Raw genomic sequence first — 26928 nt, forward strand, 5'->3', positions numbered from 1 at the left:
TGGAGGTTTGTGGTTGTGTTTGGTTTGGAGTTTGAGAGATGTATGCGGAAGAGGAAATTGTTAGTGGTCTCGGTTAGTTGCAATCTATATCCTGGGTTGACCAGTTGTGCTCGCGTAATCTCGCTTGATGGGGTGCTTGGGCATCATGTGCCTCTGGAGGTTCGTGCTCATTTTGTATACGAGGCCCCTTGAGCATCTCACTGCCTCTTCCGCCCGTTCCGTCAACAGCGTTGCATGCTCCTCACCCCCCACCCACTTGGCCAGTGCACCTGCCATTGTCCATATCTTAGTTAGTGCGGTGATTGGTGGTATCTCGCTAGTTCCACAACCCAGTGGTACCTAGTTGTAGCTATACGGCGGTTGGGGATGGTAAGAATTGGCTGGGGTTGTTGCCTCCGTCTCCGTAGATGCAATACTAATTATAATTTCACAGCTCTTCTAGGTGCTACATATGGTTACCCTCAAAACAAAATCTTCTGAGTGCAGTACGTTGGTTGTCTTCATATTTTATCTAAGTGCAGTGTATATGCTATCGTCATAAATATACTATGTGAGACGCATGTGCTGGTCTTCATCATTATTCTAGGTGCAACACATTGGCTACTGTGATGAATCCTGTTGAGTCATCACTGATTCCCCGGCGAGGATCTCCTCATGTGGCCAGGGGACGGCAGCCGCTACCTGATCCTGACCGTGGGGGTAGTAGTATGAGGGAGTATCACATGGGGGTTATGGCTATCAGGGGAAGAAGCCGACTCAATTAGATGAGATGAGGTATTCTCCCCCTCCCGCTGAAGATATAATACCCAAGTTCTCGATGGCTTGTCGTCACCCCACAAATCCTCCTTAAGGTAGAACCCAGAAACCGCTTCATTCAAGTCACTCTAGACGGTGTTGCATTCATACTTCATACATAACACCTACAAAATATCTTGTTTCTGATGTTTTGCTAAGACTTCTATCAATTGTTATTTCATTTATTTGTATAATGCAGATAAATTAATTAACTTGTAATACAAACCACCCATTCAATCCAGTAAAAACAATCTTTAAATAACATTACAAAATCATTCTAAAATCTGTTCAATCTCTCCAATTCTTTTACAAAATTTAGTGAAGTCAATAAAGCATCTTTCCCTTTGGCCCGACAAACATTTTCCACAGATTTTCAGATGCAATGAACATATGAACACCAGCAGCACTGAGCACCCTTCGGACAATGCAGAACATTCAAAAAGAAGGTGAGATACAGCTTCCAAGTGGAGGTCTCCACAGCGACTACATTTTTCACTCCTGGGAATCTTTAACCAGCCTACAGTGATCTCTAGAGTTTTAACTGAATTGAGTCACAAATAATCCCAGACCACAGCATTTCCAATGAAATGCTGTGTATACATGCAAGTGCTTCCATTCCAATATATACAGAATAAACCCTTTGTTTTAGTGGCTAAATTCACAATTAGCTGATCGGTAATGAAAGTTCTTAAGATCTTCATAGTACATTTGTAAGAAGCAAATGTCTTAACGAAAACATCACCCCACACTATTGAGTGCCACTTGTCTACCTCCTGCTTTATTTGAGGCAAAACGCTTGACTGCATAAAAGTTATTTTAATAGAAAGAACCTCAAACAGCCAACACATAAGCACATTTTTATGGGCATGGACCAATTTCCAGTCAAGTTAAACAATTAAGCAGGACTCGTTCTCTAATTGAAAACATTTTGAAATACAGAAAAAAGGTTTCAGCTGATGTGAATAGAGGCAACCTTAAGATTCTCTTTAAAATCGTTTCTAATTTGGAAATTTCCTGCAGGCATACTAGTGCCCAAACCCCAGCCGCATAAGCAATAACAGGCCGAATTTTGGTCGAATACAATTTAGTCAAAATTCTAACAGAATAGCCCCCTCCTTGTGAGAAAAGTAGCAATGCCACCAACAAGTTGAGCAGCTCTTAGTCGATTTAGATGGGCAACACCTTTAAGTTAGGTATCCAAAGTGATGCCCAGGTACGTATATTGTGGAACTACCTCAATGATCTCCCCCATTCATCTTCCAGTTAGATCTAACAGTCTTTTTTTTTGGTCAATCGTCAAATACCATAATTTTAGTTTGATGCATTTACCTTCAGTGAATTGGAGATGAAAAAACATTAAGATTACTTAAAGCAGACTGAAGGCCTAAAGAGGTTAGGTCCAGCAAGGAAATATCAGCGTAACACATCTATTTTAGTACCTCCCGCCTAGTGTGGGTGTAATACAATTAGGGTCAACCAAAGCTTTACCCATGTCTGATAAAAGAAGACTAAACATGGGGGCTAAAATACGCCATGTCTGACTTCCATGTGTCTCAATCCCGCGAGTGATCCCCAATTACCTTCTAGCCGCACTTTAACCCTAGTCTGATTGTGCAGAATTATAATCATTTTAAGCAAACCAGAGGGAATTCCCCAGCCGACCAGTTTCCTCCACAATCGTGCTCTATCAACAGTGTCAAGCACTTCACTGTAGTACATGAACAACAAAGACAGGTCTATTTCGTATTAGCTATGACTGGTGTGTGGTGGTCACCAACACAAAAGCATTAATTGTGGTGCTGCAGCCTTTACAGTAACCTGGCTGGTTCAACTGAATGATATGCTCGCCCTCAGCCCAATTGCACAGCTCCTCAAGGAGTACCTGGGCAAAGATTTTGGCTGGAGCATCAAGCATAGCCAATAGACTAATTGCGGGGATCGTCAGGTGAACCTTTCTTCAACACAGAGACCAGAATAATATCATGCCAATACAGAGCGCAAGTCTGGAAAGAGAAAATGCACAAATAACGGATGTAACATTTGCCCATAGAGAAGCATCTTTTTTAAAAAAAATGTACTACCGTTTATTACAACTTTTCACAAATCAGGGTGCCATCTAAAAAACCATCCGCTTAAGTCAGTAAAATTCACATCATAAAAAATAAATAAATCGGGGTTAAAAAATAAGTTATTCACTTAGTGACAAGTCCTTAGTCCCCTTTCCTCCATACTGTATGGGCATACCGCGTGAGGGACAGTAGACAACAGAACCTTTTTCACCAGAAAAATCTTCCAGTTTTAAATTCGAGGTGTGGGGGGGAGGGCAGCACCCTGGGAGCATGTGCTCGCCTGACACCGCCCACCGGCACCACTCCTCAGTCCCCATTGACGCATCAACAATATTCAAAATTGCCTAATGGCACTATATAATTAGGGGGGAGGATGGTGGGACGTATGGAGTGAAGGGTACTATGGACTAAGTATGTTAGTCACTACGGTAACTTAATTACTCTAACGTCGCGTCCCCTTGCCTCCATACTGTATGGGCGATTACAACTGAATGTAGCATCGGGGTGGAGAGGAGACCCTCCTTAAGAAAACAGGTTTCTTAGAAACTCCTGCCTGAAAGCCACATGTGACCTAAAGGCGGCGTCCAAACAGTAGTGCTTACAGAAAGCCCAAGGGGCCAGCTTGCTATGGAGGCCTTCGAAGCCCGATAACCAGGCCTTGACCCACCAAAAATGACAAACAGGGTGTCCTACTTGTGGAAGTCCTTGGTCCTGTCCAGGTAGAATTTGAGAGCGCGTCTGACATCCAGACAGTGCAAGACCCTCTGAGGCTCATCCTTCGGGTCGGCGAAGAACAGGGGTAGGAATATCTACTCGTTGAGATGGAAGGAGGAGGTCACCTTGGGTAGGAAAGCAGGGTGCGTTTGCAGGACCACCCTGTCCTTGTGAAAAGTGGTGTAGGGCTCCGATGCCATTAGAGCCTGAATCTCGTTGACTCTGCGCGCGGAGGTGATGCCCATGAGTAGAGCCGTCTTTATGGTGACCAGCCTGATCTTCGCGGACGCCATTGGCTCGAAAGGTTTGCGCGTCAAGGCGCCCAACACAACATTGAGGTCCCACGCAGGGTGTGGTTTCTTTATAGGCAGGTAGAGTCTGTGGAGGCCCGGCAGATTTCGCTCGACCACCAGGTTGGAAGAGAAGAGGCCCTCCTCTGAATTCCTGAAAGCCCCTATGGCTGCCAGATAAGTGCAGCATGTGTCCACCTGTATGCTGGCATGGGCTAGGTGTGCTGAGAAGTAGAGCACGTCGTCTAAGGTTCAACTAAGAGGGTCGATCGCCTTAGCTGTGCAAATGGTCCAACATCCAGTGGTAACCGTGGAGTATTGCATCTTGTCTTTCGGGGACCGAAAGGAGACATCGGCATAGGCGTGTCTGTAACACTATCCCTATCGTGACGTGTAGTGTACCCAAAATCCCTCACGCGCCGAGGTCGCTCCAATCGTATTTTGTTTTCTGTCATGAGGGAGCCCAAGGCTATTGTGAGAGTACATAAAGAGAGAAAGTAAGAGGTCTATGTTCCTTCCACCCGAGCAGGATGGGCGCATGTGAATCTAAGCAGATACAATCAGAAATGCTATTACGGTGAGTAATGCATATCTTCTGATGCTCGTTAATCTGCTTAGAATCACATGCTATGCATAGACTAGCGAGCAGTACCCGGAGTTGGAGGTGGGTTATGAGAAGGAACAGTAGTGAAAACAGGTCTCAATACTGCTTCTCCCACCTGAGAATCAGATCTAGAATGTGTGTCTAGGCAACAGTGTTTTGTAAAGGTGTGTACAGAACTCCAGGTTGCCGCTTTGCAAATGGACTCAAGGGGAACATTTGCAATGAATGCTATGGAAGCCCCAGTGCCCAGAGTAGAGTGTGCTCTAGGTGGGCAGTTTTCTCTTAGCAAGAGTTTAACAGTGTGATGCATTTGACAATCGACCTTGAGATAGCTGATTTAGAGACAGGATCCCCTTCTCTACCAGCTGCCACTGAAACAAAAAACGGGTTTGTCTTCCTCAGTCGTTTTGTTCTTTCCAGGTAAAACATGATTGCCCTGCGCTCATCTAGTGTGTGTAGACTTCTTTACTCCATGATAGGGGTATTCTGGAAGAAAGTGGGAAGTTTGATTGATTGGTTCACATGGAACTTTGAGATGAATTTAGGCGCCAATCTGGGATGAGTGCGCAGAACCACCTTATCCCTGTGGACTGTAAGAAAAGGGTCTAGAAATGAAAGGGCCTGTAGTTCGCTAACCCTTCTGATAGAAGTGATAGCCACTAGGAAGGCCTTCTTATAAGTAAGGTCTTTTAGACTTGCTTTATGCATTGGGTCAAAGGGAGACCCCATGAGTCTGGTCAAAACCACATTTAAATCCCATCCGAGAGCTGGGTTCGAAATGGGGGGGAGGGGGGGGGCGTTGAATTCTCTTAACCCCTTCCATAAAAGCCATAATAATCGGTATTTTCCACCACGACACTTTCTGTTGTGACGTAGTGAAGGCTGATAGAGCAGCTAGATGAAACTTTAGGGAATTAAAAACCAAACCTGAGTTTAACGAATTAGTTCGGTACAACACAATGTGGCTAGGCGAGCAGTCAATGGAATGGACATCCTTGGTTTTACACCAGATGACAAAGCGTTCACACTTACTGGAATAGCAATAACGAGTGTTAAGTGTTCTATTCTTCCTGAGTATGTCCATGCAGCTCTGAAGGAGTTGCAGGTGTCCAAACTCTATGACCTCAGGAGCCAGGCCGCTAAGTTCAGAGTTTGCGGGCATGGGTGTAGTGTCTCCCCTCTGTCCCGAGACATGTTGTACGGGCAGGATAGTCTCACAGGGTGGGAGAGAGACATTTCGATTAGATGAGCGAAGCAGGGTTGGCAGGCCCACATGAGGGCCACCAAAATCATGGTAACTGGTTCCTGGTGCACTATCTTGTTGAGTAGGGGAGTCGGGGGTAAAAGCATACACAAATTTCCCTGACCATGTTATCCAGAGTCCGCTCCCCTTGGGGCGGTTCTGGGGGTACCTGGAGGCGAGGTCTTGGCATTGGGCGTTCTCATGAGTTGCGAACAGGTCGATCTCTGGAAAGTCCCATTCTTTGAAGACATTGGAGATGATGTCTTTGTGCAGACGCCATTCGTATTCTATGGGTAGTGGGAAATCTCTGCTGAGCACGTCCGCTAGAAGATGGAGTTCTCCTGGAACGTGTTGGGACAGTAGGAACATCCTGTGTTTGAGAGCCCACATCCAAATGTTTTGGGACAGCTTGGATAGCCCTGGACAGTGTGTGCCCCCCGGTTTGTTTAGGTAATACATGGCAGTGGGGCTGTCCGTCGGGACCAGGACGGTCTTACCCTGTAGCTGTCTGAAAAGCCTTCAGAGCTTTGAATACTGCTAACAGATTTATATGGTTGGATACTACTTGTGGGGACCACACTCCATGCGCTGTCTGCTGAAGCAGGTGAGCCCCCACCCTGTGAGAGATGTGTCTGTCGTAACTGCACACAACTGCAGCAGATCTGAAAACCAGGGTCTCAACGGCCAGTGGGGGAGGGCAATCAGGATGCGGCTGCACATCACTGAAGCCCGAAACTTGCAGAGGGTCCACTAGAGCAGAGGAGTGGGCATGAATGCATAACACCTGCATCCGTGCCAACAGATCTGGAAGACATGTTCCAGAGACCCTCCCCCCACCCGACCCTGTCCTGTCCACAAAGAAAACTTGGGGCACTTGTAATTCCGGGGGAATGCGAACAAATCCAGGTCTGCGAACCCCCAAGGCATGAACAGGGGCAATAAGGAGTTGTTCTACAACTCACACTCTTAAGTGTTGAACCCCAAGCGGCTCAGCTGGTCCACTTCTGCATTGATGTCCGCCGGGAGGTGGACTGCTGAATCCAAACCCCTTCTGTCTGGGCCCATTCCCAGATCGATACTGCCTCCATGCATAAGAGCGGGGCAGGGGGACGACGGTCACCACCCTGTTTGATCAGGTAAAACATGGCAGAAGAATTGTCAGTCCTATCCAGAACAGACCTGTACCTAATGAGGGCCAAAAACACCTTGAGGGTGAGGCCCACAGAAGTGAGCTCAGGCAGATTGATATGCAGGAGGGCTTCCAATCTGGACCATGCTCCATGAATCGTGTAGCTCTCCAGAGTAGTCCCCCAGCCTGAACAAGAGGAGTCTGTTCACACCATCAGGGTAGGGTTTGGCTGGGCGAAGGGAGCTCCCACTGAAATATTACCATCCACCAGCTGAGATCGAGCAGAAGGAGTGGGGGCATTGAGATCCAGTGCGACTGAGACCCCGTCTCCTGATCCAAATTGGTCGCCAGATGGAGCTAGAGGCGCCTCATCTTGAGGTGAGCGTGCTGTACAGTGACCATGCAGGAGCCATCGGGCCACGAATATGCTGGAACCACCAGGTCGAGGGGGTTGAGTTTGCCAGAAAATACCCCACTGCCTTGCGAAGGGACAGGAGCCTCTCAGGCATAGGGTACACCGCTAGAACCGTGGTGTCCCAACACACCCCTAGGAAGACTACAGTTTGAGCTGGGCACAACTGCGACTTCCTCAGGTTGAGGGAGAACCCCAGCTGGTGAAGGATATCTGCCAATCTATGGCAGTAGTGGAGCACCTCGACTCAACAGCCAGTCGTCCAAATAAGGGTACAGATGGTGGCCCTCCAGGCGGAGAAAGAACGCCACAGCGTCCAACTTTGTGAAGACATGAGGAGCCACGTTCAGGCCGAATGGCAGCACTTTTTACTGGAAATGGTACGACATAATTGTGAACCGCAGAACCTTCTGATGAGGTTGGTAGATGGGTACGTGCAGGTAAGCATCTTTGATACCCAGGGAACACATCCATTCCCCTGTACACAGAGACTGAGCTATGTGTGTGGGAGTAATCTTGAAGCGTTCCAGCGGTAAAGAGATTCAGAAATGACAGGTCCAGGACAAACCATAGGCCAGCCTTCTTGTTCTTGAGTACTGCAGAAATCCTGGAATAGTACCAGGAGCCCGTGTGAAAGAGGAACCAGTTCTATTGCCTACTTTTACAAGAGGGAGGACATCCCATAGAAGAGCCAGGCACACGACCCGACGAAAAAAGGAGGAGAGGATGGAAGAGGAAGACTGGAGACTACGATTAGGATCCATGGGTTTGCTGAAAAGACACTTCAGAATGGCCCCACACATGCGAGCTGTGTTCCCCGACCTTGACAACACTGCTTCTTGGTGTCAGAGGCATGGGCGGCAGAGAGCGAATGGAAAAACCTGTATAAAGTCCTCTGCAGCTCCCTCCGGTTGTGGCTGGCAACCTGTCAAGCCTCTGTGTGCCACAGGTCCCGAAACCCCTTGAAGCCGGAAAAGGCGCAGGGTTTGAATGCAGTCCTGCCCTGTGATGGCCAGAAGAATCTCTGTACAGGCTTTGTCAGGATGGCCAGGGACTTGGCGGGTTTAGTGGAGGCTTCTTCGTCAACTCATCGGTTGACGAATGAAAGGTCCACGCCCTAGGAGCTGTTCTTGCACATCAGATGAAAACTTAGTGGCGTGCATCTACGCCATACTTCTCATCTCGACACCAAGGCACAGCCCTCTGCTGGCTGTGCTGATGTGGGAGACAGAAGACTCCATGAGGTCCTGTTCAACAGCCCGAGCATCTGACAGACCGGCCTTGAATGAAAGTTGCTTGTCTAAGGGGAGTTCGGGCAGGAATTCCCCCAGCCTCTAGTTAGTCGCAGCAAAAAGGGAGTCTGCGTAGGCTTGCCGCAGATGCAGTTCTGAGATGGAAGAACAGTGCTTTCCAAAAGACTCAAGGGCCTTGTCCTCCTTGGAGGCGGCTCCCGTAGAAGACATGCCGATTGCTCATTGTCCTGAGTGTCATCGTCCGACCCCCTCCCCTTTTTTCTGGTACTGAAGGGAATCTGGGCCCACCACCAATCCGGGACCGAAGACCGGTCCAGTGGCTGAGTGGGAGGCATTTGTGGTACAGGGAAGGAGGTAGAGGGGTTTGCACAACTGGTAGGACCTGGACTGGAGGGGGGACAGGCAGGGCTGGTTTAACAGGAGGATTACCCAGAAGGGAAAGCGGGGAGGCGCGACCTGCGGGATGACCTTTACCATATCCTTCAGGAGCCCCTTCAACTGGGGGTAATGCATGGGGAAGAGGAAGCGTTCGAAGAAGTGGTCCTCGCAAGCCGATGGGGCCCAGCGCTCAGAGGCACTGGGCTTCCGCCCCTGGTCAAAGTGCTGATGTGCCTGGGGCGTGTAGCCGCAAGGCTGGGATGTGTAGATGTATCCCTGAGGAGACCAGAAACCTGCACCGTACAATCTGCCGCCGCATTACGAGGGATAGGAACCGGGATCGTCCTGCAAAGCCCATTCGATGGGGGCGAAAACACGGGCGGACCTTGAGCTGGATCCAAGATGGCTGCCTGCTTGTCAATCCCTGCCACGTGCCTCACCGCCATTTTGAAACCTTGCGCCATGCCCTGGGTGGGAGGGCATGAAGGCCCTGAGCTAGGAGAGGCATCAGACATGAGAGGATATATTTCAGGTGTTACACCCGAAGCAGTCTCGTCAACCTCAGAACACTCTGGTAGGGACTGGCCAGTAGTCGAAACATCCTGACTCACGACCTCGAAGCGAGCTCCAGTAGGCTGGACACCCTCGTGCCAAGGACAAACTCTTGGAGGTGGCACTCTACGATGCCGGACCCTCCGGACCCACTCGGCTAGGGAGCCGGTAGCCTTATAGGCCTCAGGCATGCCTGAACGTGAGGAAGCCTTGTCTGTAGGAACCTCGGAGAAGGAGTCGCTCCGCTGCGGAGCCGTGCTGAACAGATGCCCTGGAGACAAAGTCCTTAAAGCTGGGCAGAGAAGTATGGAGGCGATCTCTCCACCACGCCAAACGATTCTTCAATGCCCTGTGACTGAGAGCGCTGCAACCCGAACATGCGTCCCATCAGTGGTTGAGCCCCAAACACTCGAGGCAGAGTGTATGGGGTCCCAGGCCAGGAACGAGAGGTTGCATGAGGCACATCTCGTAAAGCCTCCTGCAGCTGACATGCGATAGGGGAGGCGAGGTACAGAAAGAAGTCAATTAAGATTGCCAAAAGGAGCAAGCAGAAAGTTTAAAGAGTCTCAGCGCTGGCTGCCAGGTCTGACACTGTCCGTGTGGAAAAAGGGACAGAGGTGAGGCGTCAGAGGACGGGGCCTCAGGTGGGGCGTTTCCATGCCTGAGGCCGCACGCTATACTACATATAAAGGGGAAGCTCAATTTGTCCACTGCCAAGTATTCCGGTACTATCCCCATGTGGGACGCCCACAAGAATGGCGGAAAGGGGACAAGATGCATGATTAAAGGTATATGCAATACTCTATGCAATGTTTCTCAACCGAATCACCTCAGTTACCTTCTGAAGATTTGTGATCCGACACACAGGCGTTTCATAATATACCTGTGTTTTAACTTGCATCCTAGTCCTTGAATTTAATGGTGCATGGGCTGGCACCCCCCCCCCCCCCCCCCCAAACCCTGAGAACAAAGGTGTGCCGCCTCTGTAAAACAATTGTTGAGACTGCTAGACATTTTAACCAACTACCTTGGCTTAGATGATTACTTGAAGGGCTATGGAGAGCTCTGTTTCTCGACAATGAATTTTAGTGCGGACTAATTTTGGGCCATCATTTATTCGCCCGACTCTTTGGCTCACTGTGTTGGTACTGGCCTGGCAAAAGTTTAATGACTCATGAAATCCAATTTTAGATTATATGGGGTGTTATTGAGCCCCCCCTTTTAGATCTATTAATCTTATTTTGATTTTAGTAATATACACATTGTATTTTCTACGTATGTACGATGCTCTATCTTCTTTAGATTAATGTTCAATTCTGTTTTGCTGGGCGTTTTCTTTTGATCATTATGATCCGTTTTGTTGTATTGACTTCTTATTTTGGCAGTGCAAAAAGGCTTAAATGTAGCTATTTGCACTTAATACATTTTTTTTAAAGCATTAGTAAAGTCAACAGTGTCCACTTGCATATAGGTATTAGATCAGCACTGCCGTCATATGCCCAGGTGTATGTGCACCATTTTCAAGCTGCTATTAATGGCCAGTTAGTACCATTAAGGCAAAGCCTGGAAAATACCTTTCCAAAATCTACACAAAAGACCAAACTGTCAGCCTTGCCAATGTTTGTTTATATTCTTGATAGCAAGATAACTTATGAGGCACACAGCGGTCGCACAACCACCATTGGGCAAGTGTGACTTTAGCCCGATGTCTTGCTTCTTTAAGACTCATTATGCATTTGCTTGGGAGTTGTATGTGTCCAAAACCTATGATTTCAGGAGCCAAGCTGCTAGACTGCAGGCAAGGGTGTCTAAGTTGTCCTTGATGTTAGCAAGATGCGTTCGCTCTGCAACTTTATAGGTGGGTGCATTGCTATCTTCAAGATATGTGGGTACCAGGTGTTTAGTGCCCACATCGGTGCGATTACAATCAAAGTGAGTTCTTAGTGTAGAGGTTTGTGTATTACCCTGCGTAGCAGTGGGGCTGGGGGAAAGGCATATTCAAATGCGCCTGACCAGTTCATCCATAATGCATTCATGGGGACCCTTTCGCTGGGTACCTGGATGCAAAGGAGGGGCATTTCATGTTTTGTTACAACAGGTCTGCTGTGGGGTACCCCCATTATCTGAAGATTTGTCTGAGTACATCTGTGTTTTACTCCCACTCGTTAATTTGTTGTAAAAACTGGCTTAGATTATCTGCTAGACAGTTCTTCCCCAAGAACATGTGCTTGCATGTAAATGCCTCTTTTGATGCACTTGTGCTAATTTGGTCCAGATGTGTTCCCACTTGCTTGTTAATGTATGACGTGGCTGCAGTATTGTCTGTGTTGACCAACACGTTGTTGATTAATCTCGTTAGAAAAGACAGCCATTCTTATGGCCAGGAGTTCCAGTATGTCCATGTGATGTTCCTTTTGCGAGAATGCTCCTTAAGCTGTTGAGTTCTTGGCATTGTGCCCCCAATCCATCAGTGAGACATCTGTGGTCAGTGCCACATGGTGGTTGTCTGAATGGTCTTCCTTTCAACAGGTTTTCCCTTGTCCACCACTGCAGAGAGTTTTTGACTTCCTTTGTTATCACTATATCGTCCCAATCGCCTTTGGGCTTAGATCACTGGCTTGAGAGCCGCTGCTGCAGTGTACGCATGTTTAGCCGTGCGCGTCGGACAATGTATATGCATGATGCCATCATTCCCAACTCATTCGTTTTCGTACCGATATATTTTCTCCTATGTAGTATTTGGTATTCGGTGGAAGGATCGCCTGCACTCTTTCTTCCAATGGGTAAGCCTGTTCTCGCTCAGATTCTATTATTGCACTCAGGAGCGGTTTCTTGTGTGGTGGCATTAGGGTTGATTTGGTTTAGTTGATGAAACAGAGTTTAGTATAGGTTTACTGCTGTGTTTTATACATGACTGCAGAGTTTTGCATGTTATGAGCCAATCGTCTAAATAGGGATATATTGGTATGTTCTTCCTGCATATTTGCATTGCCACTTCTGCGAGAATGTTAACAAACATGGTGCTGATGCTATTCCAAAAGATAGTACCTTGAACTGGAAAGGTTTTTCCCCTAACTTGAATCGTAGGCATTTTCTGCGACTGGGGAACATGGAAATATGAGAGCATGCATATCATGACTAGTGTGTTCATCAATGTTCCTTCCTTTAGTAATGGGATGCACTCGTGCAGGGTGGTCATTATAAACTTTCATTTTTTTTACATATACTTTTTGCATGACCAAATTCTAGTACTGTTCAAATTGTTTTATCTTTTTTGGGGACTAGAAAATAAAGAGAATAAATGTGCTCGTCTATTAGAGTAGCCGAGTTTCTGTCTTAAATCCTGTATTCCTCAGCCACGCATACCTTTTGATTATGACTGTTCTTGCTATTTCTGGAGCAGCTGTTTCTGCTGCATCTAGACTGTTTTTGATCATTGTATTTACAGAATGTTTTCCCTCTGCGTATTTACTTTTGAATGATCGCTGTATTTCCTCAGGTATGTGTCTGGCAAGGCTCTCCATTTCATCCCTTTGGGATCTGTTGTACCTGGCCATTAGCGTTGTAGCATTAGCGATTCTTGTAGTGTATGCCGCAAGGGCTACAGCTCTTTTCCCCAGAGTATATATGCGCCTGCTTTCTCTTTCTGGCGCATATTCTGTGAATGCCATTGGTAGTGTTGCCCTCTTCTGTGCTGTAGTTACTACTAATGAATCAGGGGTAAATTGGCCCCTTATGTACAGGGGATCAGCAGGTGAGGGTTTATATTTTTTCTCCGCCTTTGGGTCCACTGGCATGGTGGCATCTGGTTTTATTTATGGCATTGAATAGTGATATGCAGTGAGAAGGCTGTTTCCCCTCCTCTAATACATCCTCTATGAAGTCAAATTCTTTATTTGGTTCTTATGTCATATTAGCAAATTTTCGAGCTGATCAAGTCCAAGTACTGGAAAGTGACGACACTAGTGGTACTTCATCTAGTGAGGGTATAGTGTAATTTTTATTTCTTATTGGACATTTGTACGGCGCCTATACACAGGTGTTCCCATGTGCCACAAAACAAGATTGGGGTCTGTGGGGGGACATGAGAATCCAAAAAAGTATAACAAAAACGGTTAGATTGGCCTTGGACAATCCTACTGTAGGATTCAGGATCTATGTCTTCACAAGGGCCTAGGTGCGAGTCAGAATCATGATAGAGGTCATGTGCTCATGAGGTGAGTAGGGCTCATTCTGTTGGAATGGATGCTCGTGAACCCTTGCCTTTTCTCCAGGAGTCTCTTCTTGTGAGGGTAGTGAAGCCCTGTTTTAGGGGGCTCATGGCTCTCCGTAAAGCAAACAATTTTTGACAGTTTTCCTAAATTTCTTCATGGACCACTCTTTTGAACCCAGAGTGTTGTTCCTCGGCACTGGGGTGGCTGTAGCCTGACTCGGAATATCTCCTTACTCGTCATCCCAGTCCTTCTCAGAGTGAGAAATCCATTTATACAGAGATTCTGAAATGGGGGGCGATCCCTCCGAGTAGGTCTGCTTTTGTGTGGTGGATGCTGATTTTATGGAGGTGTCCCTCTGGTGTGGGGGCTGTGTGTGTATACACCCATTTCAGTGCCGTGTTGTAGCACTCGATGTGTGGGTAATGTCACTTGTCTACTGTGCAATAGTGGACGTATCGGCGCTCTTTTCTCGACTGGTGTCTTGTTTGTGTTTTGGAGCCTCTTTATTGCCAGGGGACTACTCCCCAACTTGTTTCAATGAGCCGTCGGAGTTAGGAATCTGCTTCGAGGCTTCCCCGGTGTTCTACGACGATTAGCAACTTCACTGAATGTCCCAGTTTTTTTTTACTACAAACATGTGGCTAGCCACTGCACACCCCTCTACAATCCCCCACCCCAATACGTGCATTCTGCAAAAGTGATGTATACCTTCCCTGCAGGTGCCTCTATGTGCGGCCCTTGGGGATCGATCTTGACTGAGTACCGATCTGATGTAGTCTCGCCCTGTGTAGACTCAGTCTGCATTGCGCATGCCGCAAAAACCTGGAACATCCCAAAAGAAATAACACTGAAGATCACCTAAAATTCAGGAAATCACTAAAAACCTGGCTCTACAACACCACAGACAAAACCAAGAAACCGAAACTGGAAAAAAAAGGATGAATAAACCGAAAAGACAGACATCCCTGACCCGAGAGAGTAACGCCCATGGCACCTGGACGGATGACACCGGATAGACTGGAACACAGGCGCCACACATGGAGACTGAGATAACTACCCCAGACAATCCCACCAACACTCTTGCACGCCCTTAATTAATCACCGCCAGGTACCACACTGGTGTGGAATTATTGAGATGGAACAAGTTACTTACCTGTAACTGTTGTTCTCCAGCATGGGTCTGGCATGGATTCACATGCTCATGAATATTCCCCGTCGTCAGGCTGGGAATCCTCGGTAAAGAAAAAACCAGTATCAGTTTCGTTTCTGATCTGTCTTTCGTAGTAATAACCAATCACTGGTCTCTGCGTCATACTGACCACAGCCAATGACTGCCCTCTACCTAAGCACCGCCTCTGGCAGCCATCTTCAGATTTGGAAGCACGTGAAGTGGCAGTATGACCAAGTGAAGAGCCGCAGAGGGGTAGGCGGGAGGGTTCGCATGTGAATCCATGCCAGACCCATGCTGGAGAACAACAGTTACAGGTAAGTAACTTGTTCCTTCTCCAGCATGGGGTCTGGCATGGATTCACATGCTCATGAATAAAGAATACATAGCAGTACACACATGCACAACCACGGGAGGTGGCAAAGGCTCAACATTAAGCATCACATCAACTCAACATTAAGCATCTTACCTCCTCACCAGGCTCACCTCAGGCGAACAGGTTGCGCAGCACTGCTTGGCCGACCCTGGACTCCTCCCTGGAATCCCGGTCGACGCAGTAGAATTTCGTGAAGGTGTGCGTCGACCTCCACGTAGCAGCCCTGCATATGTCCAGCAGGGGCACACCAGATAGGAACGCCGTGGTAGCTGCGATCGCTCTGGTGGAATGGGCTCTCGGACGGCCAGGCAGCGGTCGGTTTGCCAACCGGTGACAGCACATGATACAGCCGGAGAGCCATCTGGAGATGGAAGCCTTCGAGAGAGCCTTCCCCTGATTGACAGGTCCAAAGTTCACAAAGAGTTGTGACGTCTTCCGAAAACCCTTCGTGCGGTCCACGTAGAACTTCAGCGCTCTAGCTACATCCAGCGAGTGCAAAGTCCTCTCAGCCGGCGACGAAGGCGACGGGAAGAACACAGGTAACACCAAGGGTTCGTTGAGATGGAAGTCCGACGGTACCTTGGGCATGAAGGAGGGGTGCGTCCTGAGCACTACCCTCGTGTCGTGGAAAGTCAAGTACGGGGCCTTGCAGGAAAGGGCCTGGATCTCTCCCACTCGTCGTGCGGAGGTGATGGCCACAAGAAAAGCTGTTTTCCACGATAGAAACTTCAACGGGGCCGAGTGCAGAGGCTCGAACGGAGGTCCCATGAGTTTGGTCAGCACCACGTTGAGCTCCCACGCCGGGGCCGGAGCCTTCACCGGCGGGAACGATCTGAACAGTCCCTTCATGAACTCTTTCACCAGACGATGAGACCACAAGGACGTCCGGCCCGTGGTTCTGGTGTATCGGGAGATCGCAGCAAGATGAATCTTGATGGACGCATGTGCCAGACCAGCTTTGGCCAGCGTCAGCAGGTACGGCAGTACTTGGGGAGCCGTAATCCGTAGAGGGTTAATCTTCTGTGCGTGGCACCAGACAGAGAACCTCTTCCATTTGTGTCCGTAGCATTTAAGAGTCGAGGACGCCCTGGCCTTTGCAAGAACCTCTCTGCAATCGGCCGGTATGTCGTATCCTCCAAACTCTAGTGCTGCAGGAGCCAGGCCTGCAAGTTCAGCGACTTCGGGTCGTGGTGGAGGATGGCGCCTCCTTCCCTGGAGAGTAGATCCGCGTCCGCCGGCAGCTTGATCGGCGGGGACGCTGACAAGTCCAGAAGGTCCGGGAACCATATCTGCCTCGGCCACGCAGGTGCGACGAGGATCATCCTGCACCGTGACCTCTTGAGCTGGTTGACGAGCCGGATTAGCAGAGGCAAGGGAGGGAACGCGTAGAGGAACAGGCCCTCCCAGGGGAACGAGAAAGCATCGCCCATGCTCCTCGTCTGGGGAAACCTGCTGGCGAACCTCCGGCACTTGGTGTTCGTCGCCGTCGCGAACAGGTCGATCTGGGGTGTGCCCCACCGTCGGAAGAGGCGATCCACCAGATCCTGCCGTAGTTCCCACTCGTGGCACGAGCGCAGCTCCCTGCTGAGTGAGTCGGCGATGGTGTTTTTTATCCCTGCCAGATGAAACGGCACCAGAAAAATCCCTTGGGCGACGGCCCAATGCCACAGGTCCTGCGCCTCCTTGGACAGCGCTGGGGACCTGGTTCCGCCCTGTTTCCTGATGTAAAACATGGTGGTGGAGTTGTCGGTGAAGATCCTCACCACCTTGCCCTTGAGGGACGGAAGGAAGGACCTGAGGGCCCAAAACACTGCACGGAGCTCCAGGACGTTGATATGTAGGGACTTCTCCGTCGGGAGCCAGAGTCCCCTTGCGTGCAGATTTTCGGTGTGCGCTCCCCACCCTTCCAGGGAGGCATCCGTGGTCACAGTCTCCTGGTGGGCTGGGGTCTGGAAGTCCATGCCCGCCGTCAGATGCGCGCGGGTGCCCCACCACCGTATCGCTCGTCGGAAACTCTCGTCGAGCTTGATCCTTTCCTCGAAGCTGCCCGTCGTCTGGATCCAGCGCGCATCCAGGAATTCTTGCAACGGGCGCATCCGGAGCCTGCACATGGGAATGCAGTAGATGCAGGAAGACATCATCCCGAGGAGGGACTTGATGGACCTCACTTTGGCCGCGTCGGCCACCAACATCCGTTGCACCTTGCCCAAGATGGTCCTGGTCCTCTCCTCCGACGGGGAGGCCAGAAGGGACACTGTGTCGAGCCTCGCTCCCAGAAACAGTGCGACTTGCGCGGGCACCAGGTGGGATTTGGCGTAGTTCACGGAGAATCCCAGGTCCGTGAGGAGTTGGACGGTCCTTGCCGTGTGGACCACGGCGAGCTCCCTCGTCTTGGCGCGGATGAGCCAGTCGTCCAGGTAGGGGTAGACGTGGATCCCCTCGCGGCGCAGCTGCGCCGCCACCGGTGCAAGGCACTTGGTGAATACCCTGGGTGCCGACCGTAGTGCGAAGGGAAGGGCTTTGAACTGGTAATGACGCCCTTGGACCACGAATCTGAGGAATTTGCGGTGCCCCTTTAGGATGGGAATGTGGAAGTAGGCATCCTCCAAATCCAATGACGATAGGAAGTCTCCTTCCTCCAGCTGACCCAGGACGTGCTGGAGGGTGACCATCCGGAACTTCTGCGCCTTGATGAACTTGTTCAGACGTCGCAGGTCCAGGATGGGGCGCCATCCTCCCGTCTTCTTCTTCACGAGGAAGTATCTCGAGTAGACTCCGGAGCCCCGAAGCCTCTTTGGGACGAGTTCGATGGCGCCCTTTCTGAGCATCGCCTTTACCTCCAGGAGAAGTTGAGGGACGTGAAGTTCTTTCCTGGCCACGGGGGGGACGCGCGGGCACCTTCTTTGAAACTCGAGCGCGTGGCCCCGGGCCAGGGCGTCCAGCACCCAACGGTCGGTGGAGATGGACTCCCACACGCTGACGAAGCCCGCCAGCCGGCCTCCCACCGGGGTGCTTCGGTGGGGGCCCGACCCCAAGGCCGGTTCAATCCTGCTTGGACGCGGCCTTGCCGCCTTGACCTCCTTGGCGACGACGGCGGGGTCCGCTAGACTTGCCTCGTCCTCTGTAGGCCTCTTGCGACGACGAGCGGGCCGCTTGACGGTAGGAAGCGAAACCGCCGCCGGAACCTTTGGAGGCGCCCTTGCCTCCGCCGCTCCGAAAGGGCGTCCGTCGTTGCAGGACTCCAAGGGCCCGGGCCGTCTCAGTATCCGCCTTGATGGCCTGAAGGGAATCGTCCACTGTCTTCCCAAACAGGTTGTTCCCGTCGAAGGGCATGTCCAGGACTCTGGTCTGGACGTCCTGCCGGAAGTCCGTAGCTTTGAGCCATCCACGACGTCGAAGGCAAACACCGTTGCCCAGCTGGCGGAATCCAGTGTCGGCGATGTCCGTCGCCACGGTGATGGCGTGGTCCGAGGCCACCTCACCTTCCTGCAGGATCTCAAGGGCCTCCGCCCTCTTGTCGTCCGGCAGAAAATCCAGCAGGGGAGCCATCTTGTACCAGAGCTCCCTGTCGTAGCGGGCCACGATAGCCAAGGCGTTGGCCGCTTTAATCGTCGTCGCTGCCGACGAGATGACTACGCCCCATAGTATCCAATTTCTTTCCCTCGCCGTCCGGCGGGGAAGTCGATGTGGAGGCCGCACCCCCCCCCGCTTTCTTCCTGGCTGCCGCGGAGACGACGGAGTCCGGGGTAGGCTGCGCCCGGAGGCATAGGGGGGCCGTGTCCGGGACCCGGTACTTTTTCTCGTACCGGTCTCTTCTAGCTGGCGTCGTGGAAGGGTTCTTGAGGAGGGAAAGGCCCTCATCCCAAATGTCGTCCAACAGAGGCACTGCGAGGACCGTCTTCCTCTTGGCCTCGCGCCGCTGATAAAGGAAGCCTTCCTTTTTCTTCTCCTCAGGGCAGAGTTGGAAAAGCTCGGAAGCCCTGGAGATCATGGAGTGGAAAGATCCGATCTCGTCGGGCGGAGAGGCCCTGGTGGGAGGCGACGACGGAAAATCCTCGTCGTATGCCTCGTCGTCCGTACCCGTCGCTGCCGTGTCAGTCCCCGTATCATCCCCTCGGGTGGACGGGGAGGAGGGCTGGAAGGGGCGCGACGGTTGAAAAGGAGGTGGTGGATGGATCCTTCTTTTCTTGGTAGGGGGAACACCAGAAGGTCCCGGTTCTGGATCCCCCGACGGGAGAGGTTCCTCCGTCGGTAACGGTAGCCTCGTCCTTATCTCGGAGCATAAGGACTGTATGGCCAACAAAATGGCCGCCGAGTTGTCTTGCGGCGCTGGCAGAGGGGAATCCGACGGGCGAGCAGGGGCCCCGTCGGTATCCTCGACGATGTCGTCGTCACCTGCGTCGGGGTCCATTCCGACGGGCTGGCCTTCTTCCACGCCTAGGCCGTGGCTTAAGACCTCGATCAGTTCCTCTTCTGAGGTTGAGGCCGACTCTACGACGACGCCCTGCCCCCCCTTCTTCCCCACGGAGGGTTTCACGGGGGTCCTATCGATGGGCACAAAGGAAGACTCCCTCCGAGGAGGCAGGGAGATTCTGGGCCCTGAGGTCGCCACCACTGGTGCAGCCACCACAGGCTGAGCCAGGGCCGCCGCGACCGTTTCGATAGAGGGCTTGGTCGGATGGATCAAGGCCTTCACCACCTTAGGTGCGCTCACCGCCTTATCCTTGAGGGAGGGGGCACTGCCACGCTCCTCCTCTGCCTTAGAGCTCGACCGGGGCCTCTCCAGGAGCTTCGCCGGGTGCTCGGCCTTCCTCTTACCCGACCCAGAGCGTTGGCTCGTGGTTGATGGTGCCGGGGAGGGTGCGCCCTGCCTGGCGCCCGCAGAGCCCGACCGTTCGGCGCTCCCGGTGCCAGCGGACTCGCGGTGCTTGGCCTTATGTTGGGCCCCCGTCGCCGGGGCGCCCTCAAAGGTCTTAGAAGACCGCTCGGATTTCTTCTTCTTCTCGCCAGACGGGCTCTTACCCTCCAGCCAGTTGGCGAGACGTTGATGGCGGTCCTTCATGGTCCGTTCCGACATGTTGCCGCAAAACGCACAGTCCTTCTCCACGTGCGTCTTGTCCTCATGAAGGCAGTAAAGGCAGAAAGAGTGTTCGTCCTCCTTGAAGACGTTCTGCAGCTGGCATCCAGGGCAGACCCTGAACAGCTTTCCGGGCGTCGAGCTTCCCTTCTCCTGGGCCATCTCCGAGACAGGGCCTGAGAAGCTTCTGGAGTCCTCCGAAGTGTAGCTCGACGAAATCTTCACCCTTGAGGGGCACAGATGAATCCGACACGGGTCCCCGTTGATCGGATGTAGGATCGGTGGAGCTTGAGGCTCTTTTGACCGAAAGAATCGAAGTTTTTTTGTAAAAAGCGCGAAAAAATAGCACTAACGCTCGAGAGCAATAGCACGAGGATCCCAACACATGAACGTGCGGTAAAAATCTGAAGATGGCTGCCAGAGGCGGTGCTTAGGTAGAGGGCAGTCATTGGCTGTGGTCAGTATGACGCAGAGACCAGTGATTGGTTATTACTACGAAAGACAGATCAGAAACGAAACTGGTTTTTTCTTTACCGAGGATTCCCAGCCTGACGACGGGGAATATTCATGAGCATGTGAATCCATGCCTGACCCCATGCTGGAGAAATTGGCAATCACCCCACTACCTGAGAGGTTGTCATTGGCAGGTGCAATGGCCACAGGATTATGAAAGTAAGATAAGGGGAGCTATGAGAGAGCATGTTAGAGGTGGGGGCTAGAGGAGTAAGGAACCTGTATGCCAGTCAGACCCAGATCTGGACAGAGCCGCAAGAGGGGAGACTAAAAAAGCTGAGCGCTTCAATTCAGGCTAGAGACGCAAACTAACCAACCCTACTAACAATTTCCCTTTCTGCATACACCTCTCAAACTCCAAACCAAACACAACCAAAACCTACAGCACAACAAACCGCAAAAACTTCACTACATTACAACAAAACAAAAAACACACAGCCTTGCACAACAGTACACAATGACTACCGGCCGCAAACATCCCAGGCCCAGCCAACGAACCCACCGGACTGAGGCCCGCCAAAAGCACATCACTGCTCTCTTGCACTTTTCCTGCTTCCTCCCATTAACTCAACCTCCCCTCCTCTTTCAGAGCCACCAGAGCGCCAAAGGACCACTCCAATGGTGATAGTGTGCGGTACAAATGTCCTTTAACATTAACATGAACATGCCGCCAAATGTTTTTGTCTATGCTCTAGGTGTTTTCGGCTTGAACCGCCTGGCAGCAATCCTTGGCATGGTCATGGGGTAAACATTTTTTGTTTTGTATGTGGTTGTCCATAAGGGAAGAGGTTTTGATGCGGTCTATGAGGCCAATATGTATTCTCCAATGTGAAATCGATAAAATGTATGCCAATTGTACATACCGAAAATCCCTTCACTATTCTTACTCTACACCTCAATGCTGTAGCCGTCGCTCTCTTTTCGTTCTCATTGAGACGCAGATTTTTCGTTCTTTTTGTATTTAAAATGGCATTGAAAAGGTCTGTCTCGAAGTTGCTGCCAACCGATGGAGGAAAAAAACAAGCTGAGGACGTAGACAGTTACAGGAACACCCCGGTCGGCGCACAATTTTTCAAATTCGAAAATTAAGATAAATACTCTGAGCAAACCACCAGATGGCCACTATGCATAGCATATGAATCCATGCAGATTCAAAAGCTCCAGAACAATGGTTATTCCAATTACCCATCACTAATAAAGATGATGCCAGCCAATTCATGGGTCAAATGCATTTCTCTTGGTTGAATAGATTTACTCAGTTACTCGACCTGCAGGTCCAGCAGGATTTTTACAATTTGTCGAGGCCTGAGCTCAGTGCCATGAAAATTACTTTGGTTTCAAAACACTGTTGGACCCCTATCTGGGTGGCAGAGGAGAGATCGGTTAAGGACAATGAACTTTAAGATCACCCAATCTGGCTCCCCACGAGAACCAAGGAGTCAGTGGGGATCGAAATACTGGAGCCTGATAAACGGGGGCATCTATCTGCATTGTCTCTGCAAGACAATTTCTTCCCGTTTTGACATCTGGACTCCAGCACTTCTACTAATTCAAAATGCCAGCAACAAAGGGGCTCCAACGCCGCCCTTTTGAACATTTTCAGCTTTCAACTAACAGCTGCCTTAGGCCACTCAACTTGTGATGCCTCATGCACTGGCTGCAAGTAGTCCAAAGTGCCCAAGAAAACCAACTGCACAGCTTACTTGACTCGGATCACCTTCAACAAAAGGTGCCAGAGTGGACCCTAAACAATATTATATTCACAATATTTGCATGATCATGAACATTGGGTCTTATGCTACCCACTGGGGACTGTAGATCATCAGGACTAGCCTCACAGGCGACCAAGTCAGTCCATGTATTTTATTATTCAGAGACTATGCCACACTTCAGTGAATACATGTCCTAAGGTACACAGAGGTGCGTTAGGCTACCTCTGAATAGAAATGGGCAAAGTCCTCAGAGCTCCTAAGGGATGTGGTTCCATTAACATGATCAAAATGTCTCCCATACAGTCCAGCACCCAATGTGGAACACTTCTCTACTATACGTTCAGAACCTAGTTGGACTTGGAAAGATGGCCCTCTAACGCAAGCCCTTAAGATTTGAAGCTTTTCTTCAGAGAGGTATTAGTAGGAGCATTTCCCAGGACCAGCACACCCAACGTTGGTGGTGTGACGGGGTCAGGGATGTGACTGTCAGGGGGACAGGGACCCAACTCAACCTAGGGCAGGAGGCCTACACACAGAGTTTGTTGCTAGAGGCAGTCTTGCCCAGAACCGGTGTGCGGGATTTGGGCAGACCCCAGCTTATGCCCCCCTCATAGGACCGGTTACATGTTAGAAGTACCACTCAAACACCCAATGCCTACCGAAACACATTCTGGCCAGTGTTTGACTGTAATCTACAGGACCACAGATCCCAGAATCCTCTCCAGAAAAGGAAGCATCAAATGACCCACGAGAGAGAACTGCAAGGGCCGTGCAATTTACGGAAAGCTGGAGAAGAACAGCTTATCACGTGCTGGAAAGGCCACTGCAGCGAAAGGAAAACCACACGCCAGATTAACTAACTCCGAGCCATCAAAGACTGCTAACGGCACCACACAGTATTTTTTCAGGCATTTTCCCAGTGTATCCTGGGTCCTGGGGAGAAGACCAACAACAATTGGTGCCTAGGGACAGGAGAGCAACAGAGCCAATAGAGAAGGAAGGAGGTGGGAAGAGAAGACCCCTATAAAAGAGGAATGAAGCACATGGTGTAGGGGGTTTGTCTGAGGTCAGGTGAGAGGAGGCAGACAAAAACCAGGCAGAGGAAGGACGGTGGAAGTGAACATGGTGATTGTTAAAGCAGAGTTAGTGGGAGAGTGTTGCCTGTGTGCAATGATTGCTGAAAGCTGAGGGTTAGAGAAAGTAGATGAGTGAGATGTGTGAAAGATGGGAGGTGGGGAGGATAATAGAGGAGACTGGAGTAGAAGTGAGATAGTAGGGTAGAGGCGAGAGGAGAATGGCGAGTAGAGTGGAGCCAAGAGTGACGTGTAGATGAGATAAGAGAAAGGTACAGTAGAAAGGGGGGGGGGGGAAGAGTACTGAATTTGTGGGACCATAAGACAGACAGGAGGGGGGCGTAACGAGGAAGGAGTAGAGACAAGGTAAGTGGAACAGCTGAGAGGGGTGCAGAGTCAGGAAAGGGACATGAACACAAGGGCATAAAAGTACAGTGTGCCAAGTACGGACCATTTTAAAAAGGCACCAGCTCATTTTCCACCTAGAAAAACCTGCAGGGAGTGAGATAGAAAAACCAGAGGCCTGTAGAGAATCACTCGAGTCAGAGTCAAAGACAGCAGGTGTTCCCGATCTCTAGTTGCCAAGCCAGGCAATAGGGAAGCCTGAGCAAAGGAGGTGGGAAGCCCACGTAATACTAGAGTGGGATGACCATTAGTGTGTCATTTAATTCATATATCAAGTTTCTGCATCTATGTTCCGCCATATAAAAACCCTTGCACCATCCTGAGGAGTCTGGATATTCTTAAGCTATTTGTGGCAGTGGTGGTAGTACCGTAAATGAGAGGCAACCTTTCATGTAGAACTGTTCAGACAGCATCTAGTCCAAAATAACTTTACAGCTCAAGTGCAAAGCCTCCTATCACTCTATGAAGTCTAACGAATTGTTCAATATAGGCCCTTTTTTCAGCATACAGAGAAGCATCCCCAGGAACCAACAAATTCAATTGCATATATAGCAGTTCCTTACAAGTGGAAAGTTTCCTAGACGGGACATAGGCTCTGAGGGTCAAGCAAGTTAGGTAGTAATCAGAGTCAATAGACTGGAAATGAATGCCCATCTAGAAGGGGGGGGTGTCGGTTATAACTCAAACGCATCTATATGAACAGTTAGGAGAAACAAGTTCCTATGGCCACCCAAAAGGCCAGAAAAACGAACTGCGGGATGACATCGCAAGGTAACCAGGAGGTGGTCTCTGTGTACCCCGGGAGGTTAGCTCATGTGGCCAATTTTAAAATTTAAATTGACTGCTTCTTTTAGAGAAGCTATTGTTCTGGTTCTGACATTTCAAAAAAAATTAGGTAACAAGGAGATCAGAATGCAAAGCAAAAGGCGGCCTTAGGTCAGAAAACCTATGTTTTGGTTCCTTTTGTGAACACATCGGTAACACTTGTTCAATGAGTATGAGAATAGTGACCAATATTGCACTTTGAAAGTCCATCTCAGCCATCTGTGCGTTTGTGACACGATGGACAGCCACAACGCCTGTTCTGCAAATGTGTGCTCCTCCTAGAGCCCACAAAGGTACTTCGGTTTGTATGGAATCTAGTTTAAACTGAATGAGGGGGTCTCAGGCATGTGCAAATTGAGCTTGCCTGGGCAATGATGATGATGATGATGATGATTTGGTGACCAACATTTGAAAAGCGCACAGCTGTTTGTGCGCACATGCATCTATCTAGCTATTCCAGATACATTAATTAAATTGAACTATACCTGGAACTTGGAGACACAAGACAAACCCCTTAAGATTTTGGAGGTTGCCTAGAATGTGTTACGGCTGATCCTCCTGACAGCATCTATGTGGTGACGAATCTTGCTTCAAACGCCTCCTCGTCGTTCTTCCAGCTGGAATCGCTGGACCATTCATGCCTGAAGCCTTCCTGTACTCCCTTGAAGCTTCCTGGATGAATTTTAAAGTCTTTCCAAATAGTGTGGGCATTTATCAATACTCCAAATGTCTGTTGGTGATTTTAAATAGGTTTGGTTCCATTTAGATCAGTTGATGTTTTTATTAATACTATTTATTGTACTTCCCTTTCTTTTGATATATTTCAATACATGAACTTGTGCTAGAGAATCTATTTTTCAGTAAATAAACTGTGATTTCTCTTGAGGGACTAACTATCTCTACCACCCCTCTTTCCTACAATAGTGAATCCAGAACAGAATGCTAAACCAAGCCACTGAGAGTCAGGCCCAACGTCAAGGCGATCCCTACCTAACACTACAGGTTTGTTTTCCTAAGCCATTACCAAGACATGGAATAAATCTCTCCTCCCCCCCAAAAGTAAGCACAAACAGTGGGTAGCTATGTGGTGGCCACCCAGGTCTCAGTGGAGAAAATGAGTTGGCAGTGATCCAGCAGGGCAGATCAGATGGCAGAACCGGGCATGCATAGATCCTCATATGCACTTTGGATATGCATATTGCCAATCTGTAACTCTGCAAAAGAAGCAAAAGAACAAGGTCTGTCCAGAGGAGAGTCGATGTCGCCATGGAGAAAGGAGATAGAAGGGCGTATGCGCAAATATTATTTTCGCGCAATAACTGTCCATGGTACACCTATTCCAGAAATATGTAGATATTCAGTGATCACATTAGGCATTCGAGTAATAATGCAGGAAAGGCTCATTGCCATTGATGAGGCAATACTTACAAATCAAGAACTTCTTCAAGGAATGTTGTTAGATTTGAAGGCTCTCCAGCCAAAGACAAAATTCTCAGCATATCAGCCATCTGTAAACAATAGTAAAAAGAAAAAAAAAAGTTTTCATAATCAAAGTAATTTTTGATGAAAAACATCAAATGCAGTTTCTTTATAGGATCAGAACGGTGCTTAAAAATTACTTCACTCTTAGGAATTTTCTTTGATACAGCCATCCTTCCAACCATCTTAGATATATTGTCCCATGTTGCAGCTGTCTTCTGAGCATTTTCTCAGCCATCAGAGTGCAGCGCTGCGTTGGCCACACTCAGCAGTTGGGTGCACAGGACGCAGGATCCATCATCAAGGACAATACATATGGAGCCAGCAGCACCCCATAACTTCACGTCTGCCTTTTCCCTAACACTCAACAGCTAAAGGTCTGCAGAACAGCGAGAGGCGTAATAGCAATCTGCCAAGAAATTCAGTTTGGGGAAACAACGAATCTGTGAGAGGAAGGACTAATCCATTACTAAAATGTAAGTGATTTCTTCCTCATCTTAAAACTCCCATAGCAGTACAGAAATCTAGGAGAGGGGAGTAGGTGGAGGGGGGAGAAAGGGCACAGGAGAAAGAAGGGCATGCGAGAAAAAGGGTGCAGCATTAAGATGAACGCCTAGAAGTTCCAGATGCCACATCCTCCAGCCTGG

At 49.7% G+C, this 26928-nt stretch overlaps 1 protein-coding gene across 4 annotated transcripts in view; it reads right to left on the minus strand.

Moving 5' to 3' along the window:
- The window catches only part of TICRR (TOPBP1 interacting checkpoint and replication regulator), a 1117313-nt gene that overhangs the window by 588371 nt on the left and 502014 nt on the right, over positions 1-26928 (minus strand). For all 4 annotated transcript variants that reach the window (XM_069624305.1, XM_069624303.1, XM_069624304.1 and 1 more), the window contains exon 11: positions 26231-26310. In XM_069624305.1, the coding sequence (XP_069480406.1) occupies positions 26231-26310 (80 nt within the window). The remainder of the gene's footprint in view (positions 1-26230; positions 26311-26928) is intronic.

The sequence above is a fragment of the Ambystoma mexicanum genome, chromosome 11, assembly GCF_040938575.1.
Source record: "Ambystoma mexicanum isolate Mex_15411 chromosome 11, UKY_AmexF1_1, whole genome shotgun sequence".
NCBI lineage: Eukaryota > Metazoa > Chordata > Amphibia > Caudata > Ambystomatidae > Ambystoma > Ambystoma mexicanum.